We start from the raw sequence: 27,067 nt of genomic DNA, 5'->3' as shown, positions 1-27,067 counted from the left end.
GGTTGATGATAAATGATTGTAGTTGATAATGGTGTCATCATAGTTGACTGATAGCTAAAATAGTAATAAGGTTGAGTGTTGAGTGATAGAGGCCAATGAAAATGGAGGGGAGTAACAGTTGGTTGATTATGAATGAAATTGATCATTGTGATGATGGTTGATGGTGGTGGCAATGATAGTTAATTGGTGAGTGATGGTGACATTCATGACTAATTTTAATAAAGGTGAATTACAGTGAATGATAGTGGTGGATACTGTTAATGATAATGGAGTTAATTAGCCACTGGTTGATTATAAAGTTGACCATAGTGATGGTGGGTGAAGGTAGTGGTAGTGAGTGATGGTGACACTCATGATTGACAGCTGAAGTGGTAATAAGGGCAGATTATGTTGAGTGATAGTGGCCAATGCTAGCAATAATAATGCCAGCATTGGCTTCTATCACTCAATATAGATAACAGCTGGATGGTTATAAGGTTGACCATGGTGAAGATGCGTATTGACAAGTGATGGTAGACGGTGATAATAGCAATGACCAAATGATGAGGATGATGGTGGTGGCAGCAGCAGTGATGATGATGGTGATGGTGATGGTGGTGGTGGTTATCACAGTGATGATGGTGGTGGTGGTGAAGGTGGTTAGTATTGATTTTATCATTGGTAGCTGGGTGTGGGTGATGGTAATGACTTGTTGTTGTTGTTGCACCCAACATTGTCCCTGATCAAGCAGATCTACGATCAAAGTCTTTCTGGCCTTGACTATCCTTCCATTTTTGTAAATCCAGGATTATATTATTCAATATTTCAATTTTTAAAATTTTATTTCTAAAGACAGTAAAATGTGATCTGATGGAGTTTGGTTGCTGGTTTTAGCGAGTCAAGTGACTGTATTGATTCTTCCCTTGTTAGCTTAGCTCATGACGGTTGCGATGACAGACAACCATGGTGATTATGATGTCAACAGTTGTGAGAATATCTATATTTCATCTGACGTCTAGATGCAGCTGCAAAAATAAAGCCACACCATCAAATTGAGAACGGCTTGCAGATTTATCTAATGCAATGTTTGTGTGTGTGTGTATGTGTGTCTGTGTGCATGTATACGTGCATCCATATAAGTGTATATGTGTGTGTGTGTGTCTGTGTGTTTGTGTGTACGAGGTGGCATATGTGTGACCAAGGGAGTGAGAGTGAGTGTGTGTGTGTGTGTGTGTGTGTGTGTGTGTGTGTGTGCATGCTGGCATGTGTGTGACCAAGAGAGAGAGAGAGAGAGAGAGAGCATGTGTGTGTGTGCATGCTGGCATATGTGTGACCAAGGGAGAGTGAGAGTGTGTGTGTGTGTGTGTGTGTGTGCTGGCATATGTGTGACCAAGTGGGGGGAGAGAAAGAGAGTGTGTGTGTATGTGTGTGTGTGCGTGCTGGCATATGTGGGACCGAGGGAGAGTGTGTGTGTGTGTGTGCTGGCAAATGTGTGACCAAGGGAGAGAGAGAAAGAGTGTGTATGTGTGTGCTGGCATATCCGTGACCGAGGGAGAGAGAGAGAGGGTGTGTATGTGTACGTATGTGCATGCTGGCATATGTGTGACCGAGAGAGAGGGAGAGTGTGTGTATGCATGCTTACATGCATCCATATAAGCATATATACGCGTGTGTATGTATATGTATAAGTGTGTGTTACTGTCTCTACACACGTCTGCATGTTTATGAATGAGTGCGCAGTTGTGTATTTGCATGCTCATGCACATTTGTGTGTGTGAGTGTGCATATACTAACATATGTTCATTTGTTTGACTGTATATTCGTGTATCCATATGTGACTGAGAGAGAGAGAGAGAGAGAGAGAGGGAGAGGGAGGGAGAGGGAGGGAGAGGGAGGGAGAGAGAGGGAGAGAGAGAGGGAGAGAGAGAGTATGTGTGTGTGTGTGTGTATGTAACTAGTTTAATTAACAAATGGAGAGAGATGGGTGCCAGATAGCCATTATGTTGCACATTGCAGAAGTGAGAATTTGTTTGGGATATTTATGATATATAGGTAGATCTAACTGTGATAGCGTCAAGGTAGAAGCAATTTAGTTGGTATAACTGAGGTAACGGATGGTTGATGCATAAATTGGTTTAGTGGTAGGTCTATGGACGGGGGGTTATATGGGGAAGAGGTTAAAGAGACTTGAAATTCCAGTAGACCAGCTGCTAATCCTATATTCTCATTAACTTTGGTTTTAATCCTTAACAATCATCATAAAAAAATGTGATGTTATTTATATGTTATGTTAACATATAATAAATTACTGTGTGTGATGCTATAATGCATAATTGACATATTTACAGGAAGATTGACTTAAGCATTTTTACCAGTAACACAAGGTGGCGGTGTTGGCGATGGTGTATGTATGAGATGTTGATCTTTTTCACGGAATGTCAACATCTTATCAAGTCAACCAACTGCAAAATGTTTTTACTTTTTTTTATTTATTACTATTTTTTTTTTGTTTTGATTTTCAGGATTCTGTACTGTTTTATAGCTTAATCCATATTTCTCATTCCCAAACTGTGTTTTCTCTCTTCCTCCTCTATGTCTCTTCTCCCACTGCTACAAAAGTTTTTGCTCTTCTGAGCTTTGTTGGCTTTGTACTGCTGCCATCTTGATGGATCATGTGACTTATTTCTCTTTCTTTCTTTCTTCCTTCCTGCCTTCCTTCCATCTTTCCTTCTCTCCCTCATTCCTACCATATCATTAGCATGGGTTGGACAATTTACTACACTCATAGCCAGTCCTTATTTGGAGGTACTACCCTGCCTTGCCCTGCTCTCATAGACAGACCAGAGGACTACGTCTTGCTCATTCATTCTATTTTAGCATGATTTGTACAGTTGGATGCCCTTCCTAAAACCAACCTCTTTACATAGAACTCTGGGTGCATTTTATCATAACACCTGCACTAAAGTGGTTGTCATGTCCTCAACAAGATTAAAGAGTTGTGCCAGTGCCACCTGACTGGCTCCCATGCTAGTGGCACATAGAAAAGCACCATTCAAGCATGGTCAATGCCAGTACTGCCTGACTGGCCCTCGTGCCATTGGCATGTAAAAAGCACCCACTGCACCCTCGGAGTGGTTCGCATTAGGAAGGGCATCCAGTGGTAGAAACCTTGCCAGATCAGATTGGAGCCTGGTACAGCCTTCTGGCTTGCCAGTCCTCAGTCAAACCGTCCAACCCATGCCAGTATGGAAAGTGGACGTTAATCGATGATGATCCAACATTTCCTGAGTTCATGTACTTACACTAGAGACATAGCTATGGCCAAAGGTTTGTGTTGATTCTGCTCATTCACTGAACACTACACAGTGTGAATTGGAAGCAGTTCAAGGTATATAAACAAAATCGAACACGCATACACAAGGTATGTGTGTTGTTAATTTGTGGGTCAGCTACAGTTTTTAGGTGTAAGGGAATATTTTCTCTGGGCGCCTGGTGTAAAATAACACCCGAATGTACGTCATAGTCAAGTGAGACAACTCACATAGGTTTTTTTTCAGAGTGACAGACATTGATATTTCATCATTGTTGTGACTTATCAATGTCACATACCAGACAAGGCCCACTGCAAGCCATATCACTGACTATGACTATCTCCTAAGCTTTAGCTACTTCATATTTCACCATTAAAAATGATTTATTTTCACATCTTTCAAACTTTGTTAATTCTTATGACATAAATAACTTATATATATATATATAAACGTGATGACGTGCACAAGAAATATATTAATTAGATGCTCGTTGAAGGGAAAGAGTTGTTGTTAATGTCTCTAGCATAGCTCTTCGAATGGTTTTCTTTCAGTTTCCATCTACCAAATCCACTCATAAGGCTTTGGTTGGCCTGAGACTATAGTGGAAAACACTTGCTTAAGGTGCCATGCAGTGGAACTGAACCCAGAACCATGTGGTTGGGAAGCAAGCTACTTACCACACAGCCATGTCTGTGCCTGTATATATATACGTGTGTGTGTGTGTATACATGTGTGTGTGTGTATACATGTGTGTGTATAAATATATATATATATATATATATATATATATATATATATATATATACATATATATATATATATATACATATATATATATATATATATATATACATATATATATATATATATAGTTGAAATTTACAGAAAAACAAAAGACGAAGACAGGTGTATGAACAACAAGCAGGGTATTAGGTTGACACTTGGGAAAGTGAGAAAGTCTTTTATGTTTTGAGCCTACGCTCTTCATCAGAAAGGAATAAGAGAAAATAAAACTTCTATGTACTTAGTATGTATGTATACATATGTATACATAAGTAATATGTATATATGTTTCTTTATACTTTCAGGAGCATCTGTTTGATATAAGTGATTTGCACCAAGAACCACCATTAATTTCTAAATGCGGAAGTCTTGAAGTTACATTTCTCTACAGTCCCGAAGAGAATACAATGAAAATAACAATCTTGCAAGCTCAAGAAATCCCAAGTAAAGACAGGGGTGGTGCTAATAGTGCCCAAGTCCGAATACTCCTGTTACCAACAAAAAAACAAAGATTCAAAACCAAAATTAAACCAGGAGATAATCCAGAATTTGGTGAAACATTCACATTTCAAAAAATACAGAAAGGTAAAAGAATTTATTTATTGGCAATAATTTCACATTTATCAAAGTTACCTAATTGTTATGACATAAATATATTAATATTAAATTATTTCTTTAAGGCAACAAAATGGTAGAATTGTTAACATGCCAGGAAAATGCTTAGCATTTCATCCTTTCGGGGTTGATTAAATAGATACCAGTCGAATACTGGGGGTGGGGGTCAATGTTATCTACTTACTCTCTCCCCTGAACTTGTTGGCCTTGTGCTACAGTTTGAAACTAATATTAAGTCATTTCTTATTTCTCTTTTTTTCTTTCCTACATTAGAGGACCTGATGAACATGGGAGTACGTTTTAGGCTCTATGGTTGTGAAAGAATGCGGAGGGAGAGGATGCTAGGAGAAGCTGTCATTGGTTTTGCTTCTATTAACCCAGATATGGAATCAACTCACTGGATATTACTGGAGCCACGCAGTAACCTGAGTGTAAGTTGGATCAATTATTTATTTAAACATCAACAAAATCTTATGAATTGCTTTTAAAAATATCATTTCATTAATGCAATAAAATCAATTTACTCATTGTCATACCCCTTCAAAAAGTCTAGGCTTTATCTGTTGATGATTTATTCCAATCCTTCAAACTAAAGAAAGTCTCGTCAATCCACAGTGTTGCTACTAACTGCTGATACGAAATGTATTTTGTACTGAGTTACTATTCTGAAAATAAAGAGCAAACTAGGTCTATTATTCTCCTCCCAAACAATACATGCTCTCCACCTCAAGGAATTGAGTCAGTTCTCTATGTTTTTGTTGTGCTATGCAACATTTAAGGCTCTTGTTATAGTGCCTACAGTATTTTTGTTCTTCACTAAGAAGCTTCCTTGCAAGATAATGACTCTCTTGTTGTCTTCAGACAAATACAGATAAAAGAACATTGTTGTTGTGAAGGTCTTTCTGCTTTTGTTGGTGTTTGTTCAGATGAAGGAGAAGTATTCTATAAAAGGAAGCATGTTATAACCTTGTGGAAGATATATGGACTCACTCCAGTGTTCTAATAGAGAATAGAATAGATTTTTATTGGAGACATGTACAGTTTATTTTACAAGACTAAATGAATAATTTAGTACATGAAATATTTATTTGCAAGAGATGTTTACACATATAAAACATACTGAGTCTTAGTGCAGAATAATAAGGGGACTTGCTTCTGACTTCTTGGCTATCTCTGGACATTCTTTTTCTCCAACCTTTCTTTTTCCTTGCTGGTGGTACCATAAATATTACAATTGAACAAATTATAAAGGATAGTTATTGGTGTGAACCTAATGAAAGTAGGGATAATAAATTATATAAAATCTCATATAGAATAGAAGCTAATTAATCCAACATAGCAATCTTTGTATCAGTGAATACATTTTTGCCTGAGCATAGTACTGGCTTTCAGAAAGGGTGACTGTAGGTGGTAATGACACATAAATGTATAGATAAATACAAACACATATACTTGAATTTCACATCATATCCCTGTGGCAGATTCTACTGACCACTAAGTGTTGAAGTGCATTTATGGATCAAGTCTGCATACATGAGGCAGGTAAGATCATTAGAGTTCTAAAGGAAATTGGAGACTCTTAGAAAGTATTTCCGGACTGATTACTAGGGACACATGCTCATCAGAAGAAAAGATATGTTGTGCATGGCTATGTTGCAAGAAAGCTTGCATGACTTCTTGAGCAAGTATCTTCTACAATAGCCCCAGGCAACTGATGCCTGCTGAGTGAATATGTGCAAATACATAAGTCAAAACATACAAAATGACAAATGTAAAAGCATTCTTCCTTTGCATGCATGTGTATGTATATATACACATTTACAAACATACATGATTGTATGCACACACACACAAACATATATATATATATATATTCTTTTATTCTTTTACTTGTTTCAGCCATTTGACTGTGGCCATGCTGGGGCACTGCCTTGAATTTTAGTCAAATGAATTGACTCTAGTACTTATTTTTTTGTTAAGCCTGGTACTTATTATATCAGTCGCTTTTGCCAAATTGCTAAGTTATGGGGATGCAAATACACCAACACCGATTGTCAAGAGATGGTGGTGGGGGACAAAAACACACACACACACACATACAGATACATATATATCCAACTGAAATTGCAATGATAATCTGGAACTCGACTGATGAAAAGAAAACTCCGAATGGCCCGTCCTTGTTTTCTTTGTATTGTCTGTCTGGATGTTTTGTTGTCTCTTTTTTGTATCACCTAACTACCTGGATGTTTTGTGTTCTTGTCCCATTTTGTATTCTTTATATATGTGTGTGTGTATATATATATATATATATATATATATATATATATATATACACAACAGGTTTCTTTCAGTTTTGGTCTACCAAATCCATCTTTGCATTCTGAGTTCAAATTCTGCTAAGGTCGTCTTCACCGGTCGACTCTGCCAAGGTCAATTTCCAGGGTTGATAAATTAAGTACTGGGGTCGATGTAATCAACTATTACCCACCCACCAAATTTCAGGTCTTGTGCCTTTAGTAGAAAGGATTAATATTCTATTGTTAGCACACCGAGCAAAATGCTTAGTGGCATATTTCGTCCGTCCTTATGTTCCTAGTTCAAATTTCATCAAGGTCAACTTTGCCTTTCATCCCTTTTAGGTCGATAAAATAAGTACCAGTTGAGTACTGGGGTTAATGTAATTCACTGCCCCCCTCCCTCAAAACTGGTGGCCTTGTGCCTGAATTAGATATTATTATTATTATTATTATTATTATTATTATTATTATCATTATTTCTACTACTACTACTACTATTTTATTATTATCATTATTATCATCATTAATAATAATAATAATAATAATAATAATAATAATAATAATAATAATCACCACTGTGGTAAGCTGGTACAACTGTTAGAACGCCAGGCAGAATGCTTCGCAGTATTTATTCCAGCTGTATACATCCTGAGATCAGATCTCACTAAAACTAGCTTTACTTTTCATCTCTCCAAGGATGATAAAATATAATACTAATGAAGTACTGGAGTTGATACTATTGATCAATCTCCTCCTCTCAGCATTTCAGGCCTTGTGCCTGAATTAGATATCATTATTATAGTCCAGCAGATTGACAAAGTCAATGGGACATGAGACTAAATGCATTGTGCTTCTTGACATTCTGAGTTCATTTCCTGCCAAGTTCAATATTGTTTTTCCCCCGCTTCTGGAATCTGTAAAATAAAGTACAGGGGAAATTGTTGTCCTCATGCCTAAATCAGAAACCATTGGTATTTTTATTTTTATTTTTATTATTAAGATAGTAAGCTGGAAAAACATTGTTAGCGTGTAGGAAAAAATGCTTTGCGTATTTCTTCCTGTTTTTTTTTTATATATATTCCGAGTTCAAATCCTGCCAAGGTCAACTTTGCCTTTCATCCTTTCAGGGTTGATAAAATAAATTACTAGTTGAATACTGAGATCAATGTAATTGACTTACCCCATGTCTTAAAATTGCTGGCATAAATTCAAAACAATTCTTATTATTATTTTAATCATATGTTGTACTTGTTTCGGTGGTGCATATACTAAAATTGGAACGATATAGGAAAATATTATTATAATCATATGTACTAAAACTCTTTCAGTAACTTTCATAATCTGGTACATCAGTTTCGTGCATCTATAGTTTCCTCTTTCTAGTGCATCTTCTTTGCCTTTGTAGCAGTCGATAACGATACTGCTATGGTAGTCATTGGGTATGAGACCTTCATGTACCACCTGATTGATTAAGCATGTGACTAGCGCATGACTTGCATTACGCGAAATTTTCAGCCTCACAGCAACTATACCTAACAGTCCAGCTGCTTTTCCTGCTTTCGTGTTTACAGTTGTTTTATCTCCCATACTACTATCTACTTAGATGGCTGGTTCCGCTGTTGGGTCCACTGGAAGGAGAGCCTCTTTCTCCCATGCATTTTTCTCATTGAACAATCTCTCATAATGTCGCCTTTTTTACCTTTTTCTTTTTTTCATCATCAATAAGAACAAGTGTGCTGTGATTATTCTGAATACATTTCATCTCAGCGCTGTCTCTTATTTTCTCTAGTACCCTTCCTTGCAGTCCAGAATACTTATTGCCTTTGATCTTTATATCAGAGAATGCATACAAACTTCTTATTTTATGCTCCTCCACCACATAAATATACTTATTGCCTAGTTTTTCTTCTACCTACAACTGTATAGTGATACTCTCTGCTATCTCCCTTCCTCCGATCTTTTTCCAAGCCTCTCTTAGCTTTTACGATTCTGTCTATCATTCTATTCCTATAACACACACACACACACACACACACACACACAAATATACATATACATATGTCTATATATATCTGGAATTGGCAGAAGTTACAGCAACTCAAGCTCAGAGTTTCGCACATTAGCAGTTACCAAACACTCATTCCATGAGTCACTTCGGTAGCTTTTGTCAATTAATGATAAAACCTATATCTACTCATGTATCGAGTTCTGTTTCCTTGTTTGTATCACCAAACACACATGTACACACATACACACATATACGCATACACACACATACATTAAGCATAGTTGTGTGGTTAAGAAGTTTGCTTTGTAACTATGTATCCCCAGGTTCAATTCTGCTGTGCAGCACTTTGAGTTAAGTGTCTTCTACAATCACCTCATAATGACAAATTTGCAAATACCTTAGGAATTAACTTTGGTAGACAAAGTGCGCAGAATTCAACACACACACACACACACACACACACACACAAGCACACACACACACACACACATATTTATACATGGCTGTGTGGTAAGAAGTTTGCTTTCCTACTACATGGTTCCGGGTTCAATCCCACAGCATGGCACCTTGAGCAAGTGTCTTCCACTATAGCCTCAGGCGACCAAAGCTTTGTAAGTGGATTTGATAGATGGAAACTGAAAGAAGCCCAACATATATATGTGTGTGTATATGTAGGTACGTATATATTTATGTGTTTGTGTCTGTCCCCCCCACCATTGCTTGACAATTAATGTTGGTGTGTTAACACCCCTGTAACTTAGCGGTTTGGCAAAAGAGACCAATAGAATAAGTACTAGGCTTACAAAGAATAAGTCCTGGGGTTGATTTCTCTGACTAAAACCCTTCAAGGCGGTGCTCCAGCATGGCCACAGTCAAATGACTGAAACAAGTAAAAGAAAGAATAAATGAATATACATGTGGTGTGTGTATGGATGTGTGTTTAGTTGTTTGCATCATCTATGTCATATTCTTTTTATGTTCTGTAACCTGGTAGTTCAACAAACAGATACTGATTAAATGAGTACCAAAATTAAATAAATACAAAAGTTGATATAAATGACTATTTTCTTCAAAACAAAGCCCTTATGGCTGCAGTTCAATAGCTAAAGCCAAGAATGCAGTAAAAGAATAAATATCTGTATTTATATACTCTTTTACTCTTTTATTTGTTTCAGTCATTTGACTGTGGCCATGCTGGAGCACCACCTTTAGTCGAGCAAATCGACCCCAGGACTTATTCTTTGTAAGCCTAGTACTTATTCTATCGGTCTCTTTGCCGAACTGCTAAGTTACGGGGACGTAAACACACCTGCGTCGGTTGTCAAGCGATGTTAGGGGGACAAACACAGACACGCAAACATATACACATACATACATATATATATATACATATATATACGACAGGCTTCTTTCAGTTTCCGTCTACCAAATCCACTCACAAGGCTTTGGTTGGCCCGAGGCTATAGTAGAATACACTTGCCCAAGGTGCCACGCAGTGGGACTGAACCTGGAACCATGTGGTTGGTAAGCATGCTACTTACCACACAGCCGCTCCTACGCCTATAAAATATATATGTGTGTGTGTGTGTGTGTGTATATATATATATATACACACATACATATAAAATATAAGGATGTTGTTTACAACAATATCAGTGGCTTCACATGTGTAAAAAACCAGAAAGGTAAATAATTATTAATTAATAATGAAGGGTACTAGAGATAACACCAGCATGTTAAAATAGCAGTCAGGAATGATTTAAGACTACAAATCTTTCACTAAAACACAAAGGTGAAATCAAGGAAATGGGCAAAAATAACCTTAAGACCCCGTACAAATGACAAAAAAAAAATCATAAATTGAGAAGCCAGACTGGCAATGTTTTTCATCATTTGTACGGGGTCTTAAGGTTATTTTTGTCCATTCCCCCAATTTTACCTTTGTGTTTTAGCGAAAATTTGTGGTCTTAAATCATTTCTGACTGCTATTTTAGCATGCTGGTATTATCTCAAGTACCCTTCATTATTAATATATATATTTACATATACATATATATATACATATATATATATATATATATATATATATATATATATATATGTATATATATATATATATATATATATGTATATATATATATATATATGTATATATATATATATATTATTATATTTATTTACACATAGGGATAGTATAAATATTTTACAGATAGGTGGGTATTTGTGTGTGTGAGTGCCTGTGTGCCTCTTTTCATATCTGGACAAAAGAATATTGCAGTTTACACTACTGATTAACCTATATTTGCAGTCTGCAACCAATCATCTGTCTTCTGCACCTATTTGACCTTAACTATAATTTTTTATGTGTATATGTGCGTGTGTGCGTGTGTGTGTGTGTGTGTGTGTGTGTGTGTGTGTGTGTGCACATTGTGCATGTGTGTGTGTGTATGCTTGTATATGTATATGCACACATGCGCACATAAATATATATACATATGTATTTGTAGTTATATATATAGTTATATATATATATATATATATATGTATAGTTCATTAAAACTTATTCTATATATTAGTAATATGTTTTCTCCAAATTTTATCAGCAAAATCTCAAGTATTTTTTTTTCTTCTCTGACAATATTTCTACCTTGAACACATAATAAATATATTTATTTCTTAGATTATCTACAATAACCTTTTTTGCATACTGATTGGAAAAGCTTATGTACATACTCACATAGACAAACATAAGCACAAACACACATGCAGGCATAGCTTAGTAGAAATGGTGCTGGAAGTATTTAAACTTAGACTTAGAAGAGGTGGATCTAAATACAGTAATTAAACACGACACTACCATTTCTACCAAACTTGCTTTCTTAGTATTTAAGATATAATATGTATCATCAAGAAGTTGTATGATATAAGATGTATATAATTATCATTGATCTCTTTGACAGTGGTGGATGTCAGAACTGGCCATTTGACTGACAATGCATTGTGGTATATCTATGCTATTGCAATAAGTAATTATTAGTGACAGAATCAGTATTGATACCAAAGGGTAATATTTATCCCCACTTAAAAGTGGATGTTGTGCTAGAACACATAATACTGCGATAGTTGCCGTGAGAGAAACTCTCACATTGTCTTTTGGTGCATAATGGCACTCTTGTTTACATTATTAGCAAGAGACAAATCTCTGCTTGCCACTGCTGTGACTACCAGATCATAAGATTTCAGTAATGCCGACTTTTGCAATACATCTAGATTGTAGGGAATCTCTAAGGTTTTCAGATGTTTTTTCAGAATGGGTGATATTGAACCCAATGCTCCGATGACAATAGGGATAACCTTTACATTCGACTCTCGTAGCTGCCACATCTTAGCAATCTCAGTTCTCAGGCCTCCATATTTATCAACTTTTTCTCTTTCTTTCATAATGATATGTTGATTTCATGGCACATCTCTCTCAAAGTGTAAAAATGTCTCTCCTTTCAAAATACATTTTATATAACTAAACAAAATTTTCTTTGGAGTACATGCAAAAAGAACTATATCAACTTGTTATCCACACAGCTGTGTCTGCACTTACTGAGCGCAAACCATGTAGTTATGAGGCAAAATATATAATATCCATGTATCTGACTGAATATATATATATATATATATATATATATATATATAACATTCTTAGTGTGTATATGAATAGAATTTGTTAGAATTTGTATATAGTGTATAAAATGTGCAGAGATGTATTATAAATTCTATTGATACTGTATAAACTGCATAGAAGTATTATGTGTGAAACAGCTGTATTATAATGTGATAGCTATGCTAGAATGTGGAATGTATTTTGCTGTCCTCCTTCAACAGTATCCAAAGTTATGCAATAAATATGCAATAAATTTCAATGCATACACTGTCATGTTTATATCTATATTATAACTTTATTTGTGTTTACAGTGTCTACTACCATGCTATAATATTTGCAGCTATACTATCATATCAGGGACAGTTGGTGGGAAGGCTTCTTTCTTATTTAACTTGCTGGGCATGGAAGAAGGGACATTGCCGTTGGCATATGCAGGACCTCTTTGGTGGGAGATTGATGCCATTAATGCTCCTGTCGAACCTTTGGAGGTCAACACCTACAGGAAAGACATCAGCAGGGAGAGAATTCCAGAAGGAGAATTTGTTCTGGGAAAGAAAAACTGGGAACAGAAATTAGTGCAGGGCTAGACAAAACAAGGGTGATGAAGAGAAGAGGAAAGATGGAAGGATCAGAAAATCCCCAAGTAGTGGCAGCAATTTGCTTGTTGCAAGATCAGTGGCTGGTTGTCACTTATTGTCTATATATTGTGAGCTGGAGCAAAGTACTGCTATCTCTAGCAGAGGAGTATCCACCACTGAGGATAAGTGTCTATGTAGACACGATTATTATTATTATTAGTACTATTCACTCAAATGAATCCTACAAATAATTAATTATATATATATATATATATATATATATATATATATATATATATATATATATATATATATATTCATGACTGACGGAGGTCTTTACCTCTTTTACACACATATATATATGTGTGTGTGTGTGTGAGTATGTTTTTAATTATGTGTTTTGTTATATATTCCAGCATGGAGATTCCCGTTATGATGTCTCTAGCCTTTCTCGTAGTGAGAGTGGTTCTTCAAGTCAGTCAATGCAACATGGAGGGATGCCAGAATTATTCCTTGGACTTTCCTATAATGGCACCACAGGACGGTTGATGGTGGAAGTGGTAAAAGGTAGCAACTTCCGCAACATGGCAATGAATAGAGCTCCAGGTATGTTTTTGCATTTTATTCTTTTATTTATTCATTTTTTTTTTACTCATTTCAACCTTTGGACTATGGCCAGGATAGAGTCCTGCTTCCAAGGGTTTTTAGTTTGTTATGTTGCTCCCACTACTTATTTCAGCCCAGTACTAATTTTATTAATCTTTGTTTGATGAATTGCTATGCTACAAGGCATTAGCAACAACACTGATTCTTTTTAAACTGGGGTAAACAAACATAGACATGAATAGCAGAGGCAGTACAACCTGCTACTAAGAAATTGACAGATCCCATGACTAATAGGGTTTTTGAAGTTATCCGTTGAAATGGCGTTCATGTGGCTAAATAATTCATTATGTCAATAAATGTTATAATATTATTATGGTTTTCTGTTAAATATATACTCAATGTATGCTTAATATGTATCATTACACTTCATTTTCTGAAAAGAATGTCTAGATGGGCTGTTTTCATTCAAAAGCTATTAGTGTGGTTTACCCAAAAACTGAAGAATCTGAAATAAAAAAGACAGGATGATACACAGAATAATGAGAACATAACAATGGTGTTGCCATAGTGTGCAAACCAGGTGGGAAAAGTTTTATCAAAATTGATTCACAGAAAACCAAGAAATCCTAAATTTCCCTCCTAAGCTACTGGTGTGGCTCTGGGTGTGTATATATATGTGTGTGTGTGTGTGTGTGTGTGTGTGTGTGTGTGTGTGTGTATATATATATATATATATATATATATATATATATATATATATATATATATATTCTTTTACTTGTTTCAGTCATTTGACTGTGGCCATACTGGAGCTTTAGTTGAACAAATCGACCCCAGGACTTATTCTTTGTAAGCCTAGTAATTATCCTATCGGTCTCTTTTGCCGAACTGCTAAGTTACGGAGACATACACACATTAACATCGGTTGTCAAGCAATGGTTGGGGTCAAACACAGACACACAAATACATACATAGTCTGTTATATTACCACCTAGTACTTTTGTTTGATGCTTATTTTGCCATTCTCAGAAGATATGGAAATGCTAAGTGGGCACAAAGCCGACGTTGGCATGAAGGGAGATAATTCAATTGGATTCAATTGGCAGAATCATTAGCATGCTGGGCAAAATTCTTAGCAGTATTTCATCTGCCACTATGTTCTGAGTTCAAATTCCGCTGAGGTCAACTTTGCCATTCATTCTTTCAGGGTCAATAAATTAAGTATCAGTGAAACACTGGTGTTGATGAAATCAACTATTTCCCCCACCCCAAATTTCAGGCCTTGTGCCTATAGTAGACACGATTATTATTATTAGTAGTACTATTATTATTAATGTTGTTGTTGTTACTTCCCCATGAATTTTATTTTTCAGATACCTATGTGAAGTTAACTCTGATGTCTCCGACTGGTAAAGAAATTGCCCGCAGTAAAACTTCTATACGGCGTGGTCAACCAAATCCATTGTTTAGAGAAACATTTGTATTCCAAGTGGCATTATTTCAACTGCCAGAATTAACACTAATGATCTCTGTCTACAATAAACGAAGTATGAAACGGAAAGAGATGATTGGCTGGTTTGCTTTAGGTAAGGAATTTTTCAGAAATTCTTATTTATGTTATTTTTTAACTGTTAGTGACCAAAATATTTAGAAGAGAATCACCTAATTTGAGAATTTAGTTGGAAGTTTGATGCTTTGCTGCCTATTTTTAGGGTCCTATTGTGTTTGTAACAAAGAGATATAACCTTTATGTTACCATATTTCTGATGAAATATTTTGCTTTCGTTTCAATTAATTTTGGAAATAATGAAGAATTTAGTTAAAGTAACTTTGTCATTATTAAGCTGATGTTTGGAACATAAATTAACATGAAATTTTTATGGAATGTTGTAACTGAGATCACTTTAAAGCCTTGGGTGCCATTTTCATGGCACCAACATTAGTGAGATTGCCATGAATCTTGCAAGACTAAGATCTCTGTTGTCTGAATGGGGCTACAGTAGAGGGGAAGGTGGCTTTATGCTAAGGAATGAGGAGTTAAAAAGTATGATATTCATAATTTGCCACAGCTGTCTCATCATATATGCATGTAACTTGTCTCCTTGAGCTTTATAGACTGTCCAGGTTTCAGCTCCATACAACCTTTTATATTTACTTAGTGACTCTTCTATTACTATTTCAGTAATTTTAGTGGAGTATGCAATTATTTGATGAGGTCAGAATAAGGCTGAAAATAGTCTGGAGTTTTCTCTCATATTTACTGGAAAAATGAAATCAATATTAGTCCATTGACTAATGGGTTTTTTTTCCCCTTGTTGTATATTTATTTCTAATGTTCCCTACATTGAATATGTTAACACTAGCTTAGTTATAGAATTTAATTTCCAGAGCTGATGCTATGTAAAAAATCACTCTGTCCACTCTGCAGGGTGGTTGGTATTAGGAAGGGCATCCAGCTGTAAAACACCATGCTAAGACAGACACAGTGGCCTGGTGTAGTTTTCTGCCTGGCCGGCTCCTGTCAAACCATCCAACCCATGCCAGCATGGAAGGCAGACGTTAAACAATGATGATGATGATGATGACGACGATGAATGCTGCTTAATTCCAGGACATTTACTGATCACACATTCAAGACTATCTATCATTCCACTTTGCTAATCTGTATTCATTTCTTCATTAATTTCAGGAATGAAAAGCAGCGGAGAAGAAGAACAGAGCCACTGGAATGACATGTGTGAAAACAAAGGGGAGGAAGTACAGCGCTGGCACGTACTCCTTGAATCTTGAGCCACCAGAGCTCAATGAGCTGCACTGAACTCTTGTTTTCATTTGTACCAATACCAATACTCTAGTAATAATCTCTTCTCCCAGACAATGTTCACAGTCTACATATACACATACACACACAGTCACACTTGTGCATACATAGTCTGCACCCTTCCTCTTTTCTCTCTTCCCCCCACTCTCTATCTCCTTGTTAAAAGACATAACCTGCAACTAATTGTAGCCATTAGACGCCATCATCCATATAGCTCTCATCTCTAACATCTCTATGTCTCTCACGTATACTCTTCCTCTCCTCCTACTCTCTCTCTCTCTCTCTTGTCTTTCTACTTCCATCCCTCTCTTACAGAATTTCCTTCCAATAACTCTATGTATATATATATATCTAGATAAACCTTCACTATTTGAACAAAACTTGTTCTCAAGAATAACTAACCACACCCACACACACACCAGACTTAGAAAAAAAATTTAGATTCACAATTCTTCCTTATTTGTGTACAGTTCTATGTTTATGACTTGATACTGTCAGTTGCATACCTTAATTCTGTTCACGGTGGCCCACTGATTGCTGAACAAAATGTCCCAGCCCCAAAACCACCACCATGTAAGCCAATGAGTGAGTGTCTTCATGGTCAATTGACCTGCTAGAAATAGCTGCCATATCCCTCTTAATTTACACCATACTCTCTTGTAAAAGAATAAAAATAGAAGCGGGGCATGTCAGACAGTACCTGAGACGAGGATGAGATAGATATGTCTGGAATGCCCTTGATCATAAATCTTCTGAATTAGGATTGATCTGGGAATAAACAACAACCAGTTACCACGTCCATCTTCGCAAAAATACATACGTACACACACCACCACCTTATAATGTGACAAACAGAATCAAGGGACTTAACTCAGTAACAATTTCTTGCTACTGCTTTTTCTAGCAATATTTCTACAATACCTTTATAGAATTGCTTGCCTCCTGGTGAATTCATATGGATGGTGAGTGATGGGGGAATTTTAAGTGAGTATCATTGTTATGTCAGCCATTATATTTCCTATCCAGGTGGTGTAGAGTTCACTGCATGATGGCTGGAGAGGCTAGTGGATAGCGAAAGATAGTACAATACTGACCTCATACACACAACATATGTATATGTTTTTACATATTTATGTATGTGTGTCTATGTGTATGTGTATACAAGTGTGTATGTCTGTGTGCATATGTATATATATGTGTATGTGTATGTATGTGTGTATATATCTATCTTTATATATATATATATATATATATTTATATAAGGGCATTACTATATAACGCCTCACGCCATGAGGGACTCTAAGGTCAGACTACTATGTAGTCTGACCTTAGAGTCCCTCATGGCGTGAGGCGTTATTATATAGTAATGCCCTTATATAAATATAAATATATATTTCGGGAATAAATGATGGATTTTTTCCCTTATGAGGTTTTTTTCACGCTAGCTACTTGATAAATTCTTGTAAAAGAATTTGTCCTATTATTGAATTTATATATATATATATATGTACATATACATAAGTATATATATATATATATGCATGTGTATGTGTGTGTGTGTGCGTGTGTATACACACACACACACATGTATATGTGCAGGCATTCATTGCATTGCAGAATTCTCCTGCAAAAATCTTGCCATAATGCAGAATTCTGTTAGAGAAAAAAACACTATTTTCACATTGTTTTTCATGTTACCAATTGCAATGCATTCCAACAGAATTTTTTTGAGAAAAAAAAAAAAAAAAAAACGTAATTCAGTCACATTTAGACCAGAAGACATCAATTTTCACACACATACATACACATGCTTCTTCGAGTAATCACAACCAAGATGTCTCTGTACGCCTATAAGCTTTGGTAGATTCTCAATTTCCTGTTGTGTGTCCCTAACGATAAGCATTAATGTAATTGAGAGTTCTTTGTTCTCTACAAGTGCTGTAACAGAAATACTTTAGGAAATAATTATGAAACAGTGAGAAAGGAAGGTGATGAGCTGGCAGAATCGTTAGCATGTCGGGCAAAATGCTTAGCAGCATTTCGTCCATCTTTACATTCTGAGTTCTAATTCTGTCAAGGTCTACTTTGCCTTTCATCCTTTCAGGGTCGATAAAATAAATACCAAATGAGCACTGGGGTGTCAATGTGATCGACTTAATCCCCTCCCTCCAAATTGCTGGCCTTGTGCCTAAATTTGAACCCAGTATCATAGTGTGAAGATGTGTGGCTTAGTGGTTAGGGTGTTGCACTATCGACTTAATCCCCTCCCTCCAAATTGCTGGCCTTGTGCCTAAATTTGAAATCAGTATCATAGTGTGAAGATGTGTGGCTTAGTGGTTAGGGTGTTGCACTATCGACTTAATCCCCTCCCTCCAAATTGCTGGCCTTGTGCCTAAATTTGAAACCAGTATCATAGTGTGAAGATGTGTGGCTTAGTGGTTAGGGTGTTGCACTATCGACTTAATCCCCTCCCTCCAAATTGCTGGCCTTGTGCCTAAATTTGAACCCAGTATCATAGTGTGAAGATGTGTGGCTTAGTGGTTAGGGTGTTGCACTATCGACTTAATCCCCTCCCTCCAAATTGCTGGCCTTGTGCCTAAATTTGAAACCAGTATCATAGTGTGAAGATGTGTGGCTTAGTGGTTAGGGTGTTGCACTATCGACTTAATCCCCTCCCTCCAAATTGCTGGCCTTGTGCCTAAATTTGAAACCAGTATCATAGTGTGAAGATGTGTGGCTTAGTGGTTAGGGTGTTGCACTATCGACTTAATCCCCTCCCTCCAAATTGCTGGCCTTGTGCCTAAATTTGAAACCAGTATCATAGTGTGAAGATGTGTGGCTTAGTGGTTAGGGTGTTGCACTATCGACTTAATCCCCTCCCTCCAAATTGCTGGCCTTGTGCCTAAATTTGAACCCAGTATCATAGTGTGAAGATGTGTGGCTTAGTGGTTAGGGTGTTGCACTATCGACTTAATCCCCTCCCTCCAAATTGCTGGCCTTGTGCCTAAATTTGAAACCAGTATCATAGTGTGAAGATGTGTGGCTTAGTGGTTAGGGTGTTGCACTATCGACTTAATCCCCTCCCTCCAAATTGCTGGCCTTGTGCCTAAATTTGAACCCAGTATCATAGTGTGAAGATGTGTGGCTTAGTGGTTAGGGTGTTGCACTATCGACTTAATCCCCTCCCTCCAAATTGCTGGCCTTGTGCCTAAATTTGAAACCAGTATCATAGTGTGAAGATGTGTGGCTTAGTGGTTAGGGTGTTGCACTATCGACTTAATCCCCTCCCTCCAAATTGCTGGCCTTGTGCCTAAATTTGAAACCAGTATCATAGTGTGAAGATGTGTGGCTTAGTGGTTAGGGTGTTGCACTATCGACTTAATCCCCTCCCTCCAAATTGCTGGCCTTGTGCCTAAATTTGAACCCAGTATCATAGTGTGAAGATGTGTGGCTTAGTGGTTAGGGTGTTGCACTATCGACTTAATCCCCTCCCTCCAAATTGCTGGCCTTGTGCCTAAATTTGAACCCAGTATCACAGTGTGAAGATGTGTGGCTTAGTGGTTAGAGTGTTGCACTCCTGATTGCTAGATTGTGGGTTCGATTCCCAGACCAAGCGGTATGTTGTATTCTAGAGCAAAACACTTCATTTCCTGTTGCTCCAGTCCACTCAGCTGTAAAGGGTTAACTCTGCGATGGAATAGTCTTCTGGTCAGGGGCAATGTTGGCCTGCTCGACAGTGGGGTGGCATTGTCTGAAGGGTAAAACAATGCAAAGCGCATAGTGACCAATGATGTATAACAACATCCAATAGTCTGGTCAATACCATGATATTGTGAATATCATAGTATAATATACATTTGCTATGAATACTGTTGACTGCTGTGTGACAGTTTGAGGTGATGACACACCATCTGCTGCAGGGTGAGGGTGGGGATATGAGTACGAACTCATCCATAGTCGTTTGATGCTTACAGAACAACATCCTGTTGTACAACTTAATGTAAGAACTGAGCTCTCCATGAGCTTTTCTTGTAATCTTTGTCCTACATTCATGGTAGAGGGTAAAGACTCCTTTTCAGTCATGAACGAATATGGGATTGCACCTAGAAAGTTACCCTCCCAGGCACAAGTCCAGGCAACGTTGTTTATGGAAGACCAACAGGTGCCTGTGCATACCAGCCTCCTCTCTCTACTCCACTGGTGTTGTCCAAGGGAAAGGCAAAGGTCGATACAACTTGGCACCAATGACATCGCAACTCATTTCTACAACTGAGTGAACTGAAGCAACGTGAAATAAAGTGTCTTGCTCAAGAACACAACATACAGCCTGGTCTAGGAATTGAACTCACTACTTCATGATCATGAGCCTGACAGTCTAGCCACTGAGTCATGTACCTTCACATTCATGATTCGCTTCATTATCACTCTCCTCTACATATTAGCTACATTCTCCACAGTCAACTGAAATTAAGTAGGTGGAATGTCTACATCCACTAATAGTCCTGCACTTTGCCCTTGTCCTATCAACACCAGCTCCTAATTAAGACCCTAGCAGCTCACCCTTATCATCTACTATAACTTCTTCAAACTCTACTCATTTGTCAGCTTCACACTGTTTTGCTGAACTTTGTATAGATTCTCTTGGAAAGTCTTTGAAGTTAATGATACACTCTGGTCAGATGTTTTGCCAAGCACCACTCATAGCTGAAGGTTTCATTCCACCTCATAACTTTGTTATGTTATCCCCTGCATCCATAATGTTGAATTTTTATTTCCAGAAGTCTCTAATTATAGGTTTAGCGTTTTCATCAATTTTATGAATTGATTCAAAGTTCTCTGATAATATGCCTTCAAGTTAGCCAATACATCCATGCTGAAGCAAAGAGTTGTGTTCTTGAAGATATATTAAACTCTTTTATTATCAGAAATATCATTTAAGTTCACTGGGTAGCTGAGGACAATGTCAGAATGAAGCAACACTTTGTTGAAAATAATATACCAGATACTATATCTTTCTATATCATGGCTAAAAGCCTTAATAATGTATAATGAAAAAGATTCATGGTCATCTAAGTCTTCTTATATAGTCCCAGAAAAACCTTTATTGAATAGGGGCTTTAATTTCATATCACCAATAGCATTTCCTCACACAGGAAGTATTGGGAAATTTTTGGAAGCTTTGAAGCTTAGTGCTAATTTTTCTTCATTAGAAATAAAAGATTTAGTAGGCATGCACTACTAGAAAAAACCCACTTTCATAAAATTTTGCACATGTATGGTCTTCTTCAGCAATAATTTTCTTCGGTTCTTCAGAATTACTTGCAGCTTGTGTTAACATAGCAACTTCATTAGTCATTTTAATGTGAGGCAAAATAAAGTGTGTCTCTCTTAAACCTTTCAAACCAGCCTCTTGGTAAAGATCTTCACCTCATAAGTTGCTTCTTCTATTCAAGCACTGTGCTGTTTTAAGTATAACTTGAGATCTATGGATAAAAAAAAAAAAGAAAAAAAAAACAATTCCTAGGTATTTAGTAGAATAGCTGTTTGAGCACTTGACCTACTTTTATATTTATTGATTCCAGGTATTGATTCCATGATAGTTATTGCAAGTTTTATTGTATTTGTAATATGGCTGAGTTATTCTCCCACATCAAACTTTTGCTAAACATTAAGTAAAATTTACAACATAGGTGTGGTAAGAAGCTTGTTTCCCAACCGTGTAGTTCTGGGTTCAGTCTCACTAAGTGGCACCTTGGGCAAATGTTGTTTACCATAGCCTTGGGCCGACCAAAGCCTTGTGAGTGGATTTGGTAGAGGGAAACTGAAAGAAGCCTGTCATATACATGTGCTTGTGTCTGTTTCTGTATTTCACCACAGCTTGTCAACTGGTGTTGGTGTGTTTTTGTCCCCATAAACTTAGCAGATCAGCAAAAAAAAAAAAGCACCCCCCCCCCAAAAAAAAACGATAGAATAAGTACCAGACTTTACAAAAAGTAAAAATGTATTAGGGTTGATTCAATCAACTAAAATTCTTAAAAGGTGATGCCCCAGCATGGCTGCAGTCTACTGAGTGGAACAAGTGAAAGATAAAAGATAAAAGGTTTCTTTTATGACTCCTTTTCATGCTAGTTCCACTTGACAGCCCCTTTCCCCATAATCCTGAATAAAATCAATGAACTATATTGCGCAGATTTGTAGTTAAATCCAACAGCAGCTGTAGTAGATGATGAGAAATCCACATTGTAGAGAAAAACTGCCGAATCCTAAGAAAGTAACATTCTGCATCATCAGTGGTGGGTTTATTAATTTGGGCATAAAAATGGAAATAAGAAAAATGTAAGAGATGGAGGAAGTGTGTTAATATTTATGGTAGTTGTACAATGAGTGGGGAAATGCTGTATGATTAACTATTTAGCATTCACATTATTCTATCAAATATAATGCTTGTTTATTTACATTCCTTTGAATTAATCATGCATTATCTTGTAGCTTCAAGATTTCAATGGTGCATTTGTATATTTTTAGAAATTACCTTGTAAGGTAGGTGTGAGAGGTTGGATGTGGTCAGTTTTAGCATAAAACAGGTAGAATATTTGGGCTGGATGTGGCCAGATTAAACACTAAAGGGTTAAAGTTTCTGGCAAGACCCAGGTCAGATGAATTGGTGCATTCACTAACAAGATATAGAGTGGCAGAGAAGGGCATGAATAGGGGTTAGCAAAAATGTTGAGAGCAATGAAAAGTAAGATGGGGTGAAGATGAAGGAACAGGTAGGTGTTGGTAAGACTGCTGATAGCAATGAAAGACAAATAATAATAATAATAATAATAATAATAATAATAATAATAATCTTGTCAAGTAAAATGTACATTTGAAGAATTGAGCTGGTATGCTGTTGTCATTAAAGATGTATGAAGATTGAAGACAGAAAAATTATGAAGAGCAGCCATATATATTAAATAATTTTGACCCGCCAGCTGGGGACCCTGTTGATTTTATTCTGGTTGACCCCCATAGGCATTCAATGTTTAAAAACTAGTTTTCAAAATTCCTATTTTGTTTTTCACACATTAACTTGTTTAAGTTGAACTATGTAAAATGTTAGAGAAAGAAACCTAGCTGTTTCTTGCAAGTGTCTTAAATTATAAGGCACAAAAAGAAAATGACTCCCCCAGACACAACAGAATATGCTTCAACACACAAACTCACATAAAGAATCTTGCAAACCAAATCCAAAAACGAAAAATGATAATAATGATGATGATGGTTTCTTTTATTGACCACAAGGCATGGAGTACAATATCAAAGGATGAGTTACAGCACAAAAAACAAAATGATAATAATAATAATAATAATAATAATAATAATAATAATAATAATAATAATAATAATAATAATAATCACCATCATCAAAAAGGTTCTTGACATCTAAGGTTGCTTGTTGTAACCTGATGGTAGGAGTTTTTTTTCCAACAGTCTAATTTGTTGTGTGTATATGAAATAATAATAATGATAATGATGATGATGGTCACTCCCATTGATTTATTGATTTTGAGGTATGAGTGTTTGAAGGAAAGGATTTTAAAAATATAAAAGAAAAACAGGATTAAAAATAAAAGAAGCTGCATTTATTTGCGATGGATATGTGAATGTAATTTGAGTCCCAGGGTATGGATTTTGTTACGAAGTCACAATAGGGACAATGATGATTTTGATTTTGCCTCAAATTGGACAAATGTGTATGTTGATTGCAGGATATAATTCTTATATTGTGTCTGTTGATTCAACTCAAATTGTTTAGATGCATCAAGACACATTTCATGCCATACAGACTGATCTAGGCAATAACTTTCCCAAGATGTTAAATTAATCCTTTCTGTTATAAGCACAGGACCTGAAATTTTGGTGTATTTCATTGATCCCGGTACTCAACAGGTTCTTATTTTAACGACCCGGAAAGGGTGGAAGGCAAAGTCCACCTTGGTGGAATTTGAATTCAGAACGTAATGACAGATAAAATGCTGCTAAGCAATTTGCCTGGCATGCTAATGATTCTGCCAACTCACTGCCTTAATAATAATAATAATAATAATAATAATAATAATAATAATAATAATAATGATGATTGATGAATACGGTTTTTAATTTAGGTACAAGACAAGCAATTTTGAAGGGAGAGGCTGAACAGTATCATCAACCCCAGTATTTGACTGGTACTTTATTTAATTGACGTTGGCAAGATTTGAAGTCAGAGTGTAAAGGGTCGTAACACTAATAATAATAATAATAATAATAATAATAATAATAATAATAATAACGTTCACTATGAAAATGTGTCAGTATTATGGATTCCACTCAGAAATAAAAATAGTTGTAGTACAAACTATAAATAGTAAAAAATTGTAGAAAGTAATCATGTGACCTCTCTGGAACATAATTTTTACTGTCAAAGAGAGAAAGACAAATCAAACTGGATGTTATTTTTAAAGAACAACAGCTTGGAAAAGGTAAAAAAAAATGTCCCTTAATAAAGACATCGTTTTCAGTAGATGTCATTAAAGAATTGGAAATAGAGATGTCCACAATATGGTGATTGAAAGCATAATTAATTCCTATAATAACTGGTCTGATTAGAATTGTTAATAAGAATGAAGAGAGAGACATATAACCAAAGATCACAAAACAAGACTGTGTGCATATATTTATGTCTGTGTGTGTGTGTGTGTGTGTGTGTGTGTGTGTGTGTGTGTGTGTGTGTGCATATATATACACACACACATATATACACACACACATGCACATATAATACATGAATCAAAATGTTACTTATTTTTGTGTCTGTGCATACATGTGTGTGTTTGCTTCTGAGTGTATATTCATACACACACACAAACACATAGACACTCATACATTATTGTTAAAAACTTGATTGGAAATTCATATGAACTGTTAACTACCAAATGGCAGCCAAACTTGTTAATACAAATTGTTGTTAAAATATATGATCTGTTATGGAAATATCTGAAGTCAACTATTACCTCAGCAAAAAAAAAAAAAAAAGAAAAGCAAAACTAATTTTCTTCTTTTTTTTCTCTCTTTCCTCTCCTTTTCTTTTTCTTAATTCCTGTTTAATGATTAATAAATAGTATGATGTTGAGATTCTATCATAACTAACAGGAATATAGACACTGAGTGGTAAATATTGTATATTATCTCTGAACTGAGCAAGTGTCAATGATGGCCAACCTTAAGTTACTTGATGAGCCATGGCCCTGAGAGAAATTTTGCATGGTGAAACTATATACCTCTCAAGTTCCTTTTCCTGCTCTCAAAAAAAGGATGCAAGGGTTTTCTTTTTCATGGCCTCTATTTGGCTCTACAGGAAAGCCCCAGACCAATGCATCAACTGAAGTCTACTCTTAGAGGCCTTACTGATAAGTGGGCATCTATCATTGCTAGGGGAATATGTGTATTAATGTGTTAGCTGAACTGGATTTATTAAGCATTGATGTTGTATGAAGATGAACACGTTATCATCTGAATAAATGTTTCATTTATATGTTTACACAACAAGAGACCTTATGTGGACCTGTTGAAGGAATAGAATGAACATGTTGGGGGTAGACATGCCTATATCTGCTCCCTAAACATTGTATTATTGCTGAAATACATGACACCTGAATTGCATGCTTGAGTTGCAGCTGCTGGCACAGTAATGCACCAGCTTTAACATTTGACCCTCAGAAGAAGAAAGGTCAGTTAAAAAAAAAAAAACCGAACTTATTGTCTTCATTTTGGTTTTTGTGCTTATCCTCACCAATGGTCATGAATGTCGAGGAATGACCGAAAGCCTATAATCGCAAATACAAGCAGCCAAACTGGGGTTCCTCTGAAGGCTCTTAGAATCACCATTACTCAACAGTGTACAGCTCAGAGATAAGGAATGCTCTCCAGATCAAGCAGATACTCTCCTGCATTGAGAAGTCACAGCTCTGCATCTATGGATGTTATTAAACATGCTTTTATCTGCTTGCTGAACATGTGCTCTCCTGCATTGAGGGGTCACAGCCCTGCTGTTAAAGACACGTGATTAGAATGTCACAGGGAAGGATTGCAAGACAAATTCTTCAAGCTGAGCCAACTGGCAGAAAATGTAAGGGTTGATCAAGAATAAGATGGTTTGCTTTCATCCATAGTCTCAGTTGGTCACACTTGGAAATCCAGTCAGAATGTGTAATGATAGTTGCTTCTGATTGGACTGTATGAAGGAGGTGTCTGAGGATTCTACTCCCACTATCCTCCCAGGAATACTGGGCAGAGGAACCAGATGAATGGATACGTACATATCTTAAAAGTGAACTCAGTGAACCTATATCACTGATAGGTAAATATGTCATTTGTAAGGTGAATG

The 27,067-nt window shown here is 36.4% G+C and overlaps 1 protein-coding gene across 4 annotated transcripts in view; it reads left to right on the top strand.

The window, feature by feature from the left end:
* The window catches only part of LOC106883903 (synaptotagmin-16), a 200,578-nt gene extending 183,174 nt beyond the window's left edge, over positions 1-17,404 (top strand). For all 4 annotated transcript variants that reach the window (XM_089364467.1, XM_089364466.1, XM_089364465.1 and 1 more), the window contains 5 exons: positions 4,379-4,658; positions 4,962-5,119; positions 13,646-13,835; positions 15,209-15,421; positions 16,525-17,404. In XM_089364467.1, the coding sequence (XP_089220593.1) occupies positions 4,379-4,658; positions 4,962-5,119; positions 13,646-13,835; positions 15,209-15,421; positions 16,525-16,625 (942 nt within the window). In that variant the 3' untranslated portion in view covers positions 16,626-17,404. The remainder of the gene's footprint in view (positions 1-4,378; positions 4,659-4,961; positions 5,120-13,645; positions 13,836-15,208; positions 15,422-16,524) is intronic.
* Positions 17,405-27,067: the final 9,663 nt, after the last annotated feature.

Source organism: Octopus bimaculoides, chromosome 16 (assembly GCF_046866305.1).
Source record: "Octopus bimaculoides isolate indiv1 chromosome 16, ASM4686630v1, whole genome shotgun sequence".
Classification (NCBI taxonomy): domain Eukaryota; kingdom Metazoa; phylum Mollusca; class Cephalopoda; order Octopoda; family Octopodidae; genus Octopus; species Octopus bimaculoides.
Note: the sequence above shows the minus strand (reverse complement) of the source record. Positions and strands in the feature narration are given on the sequence as shown.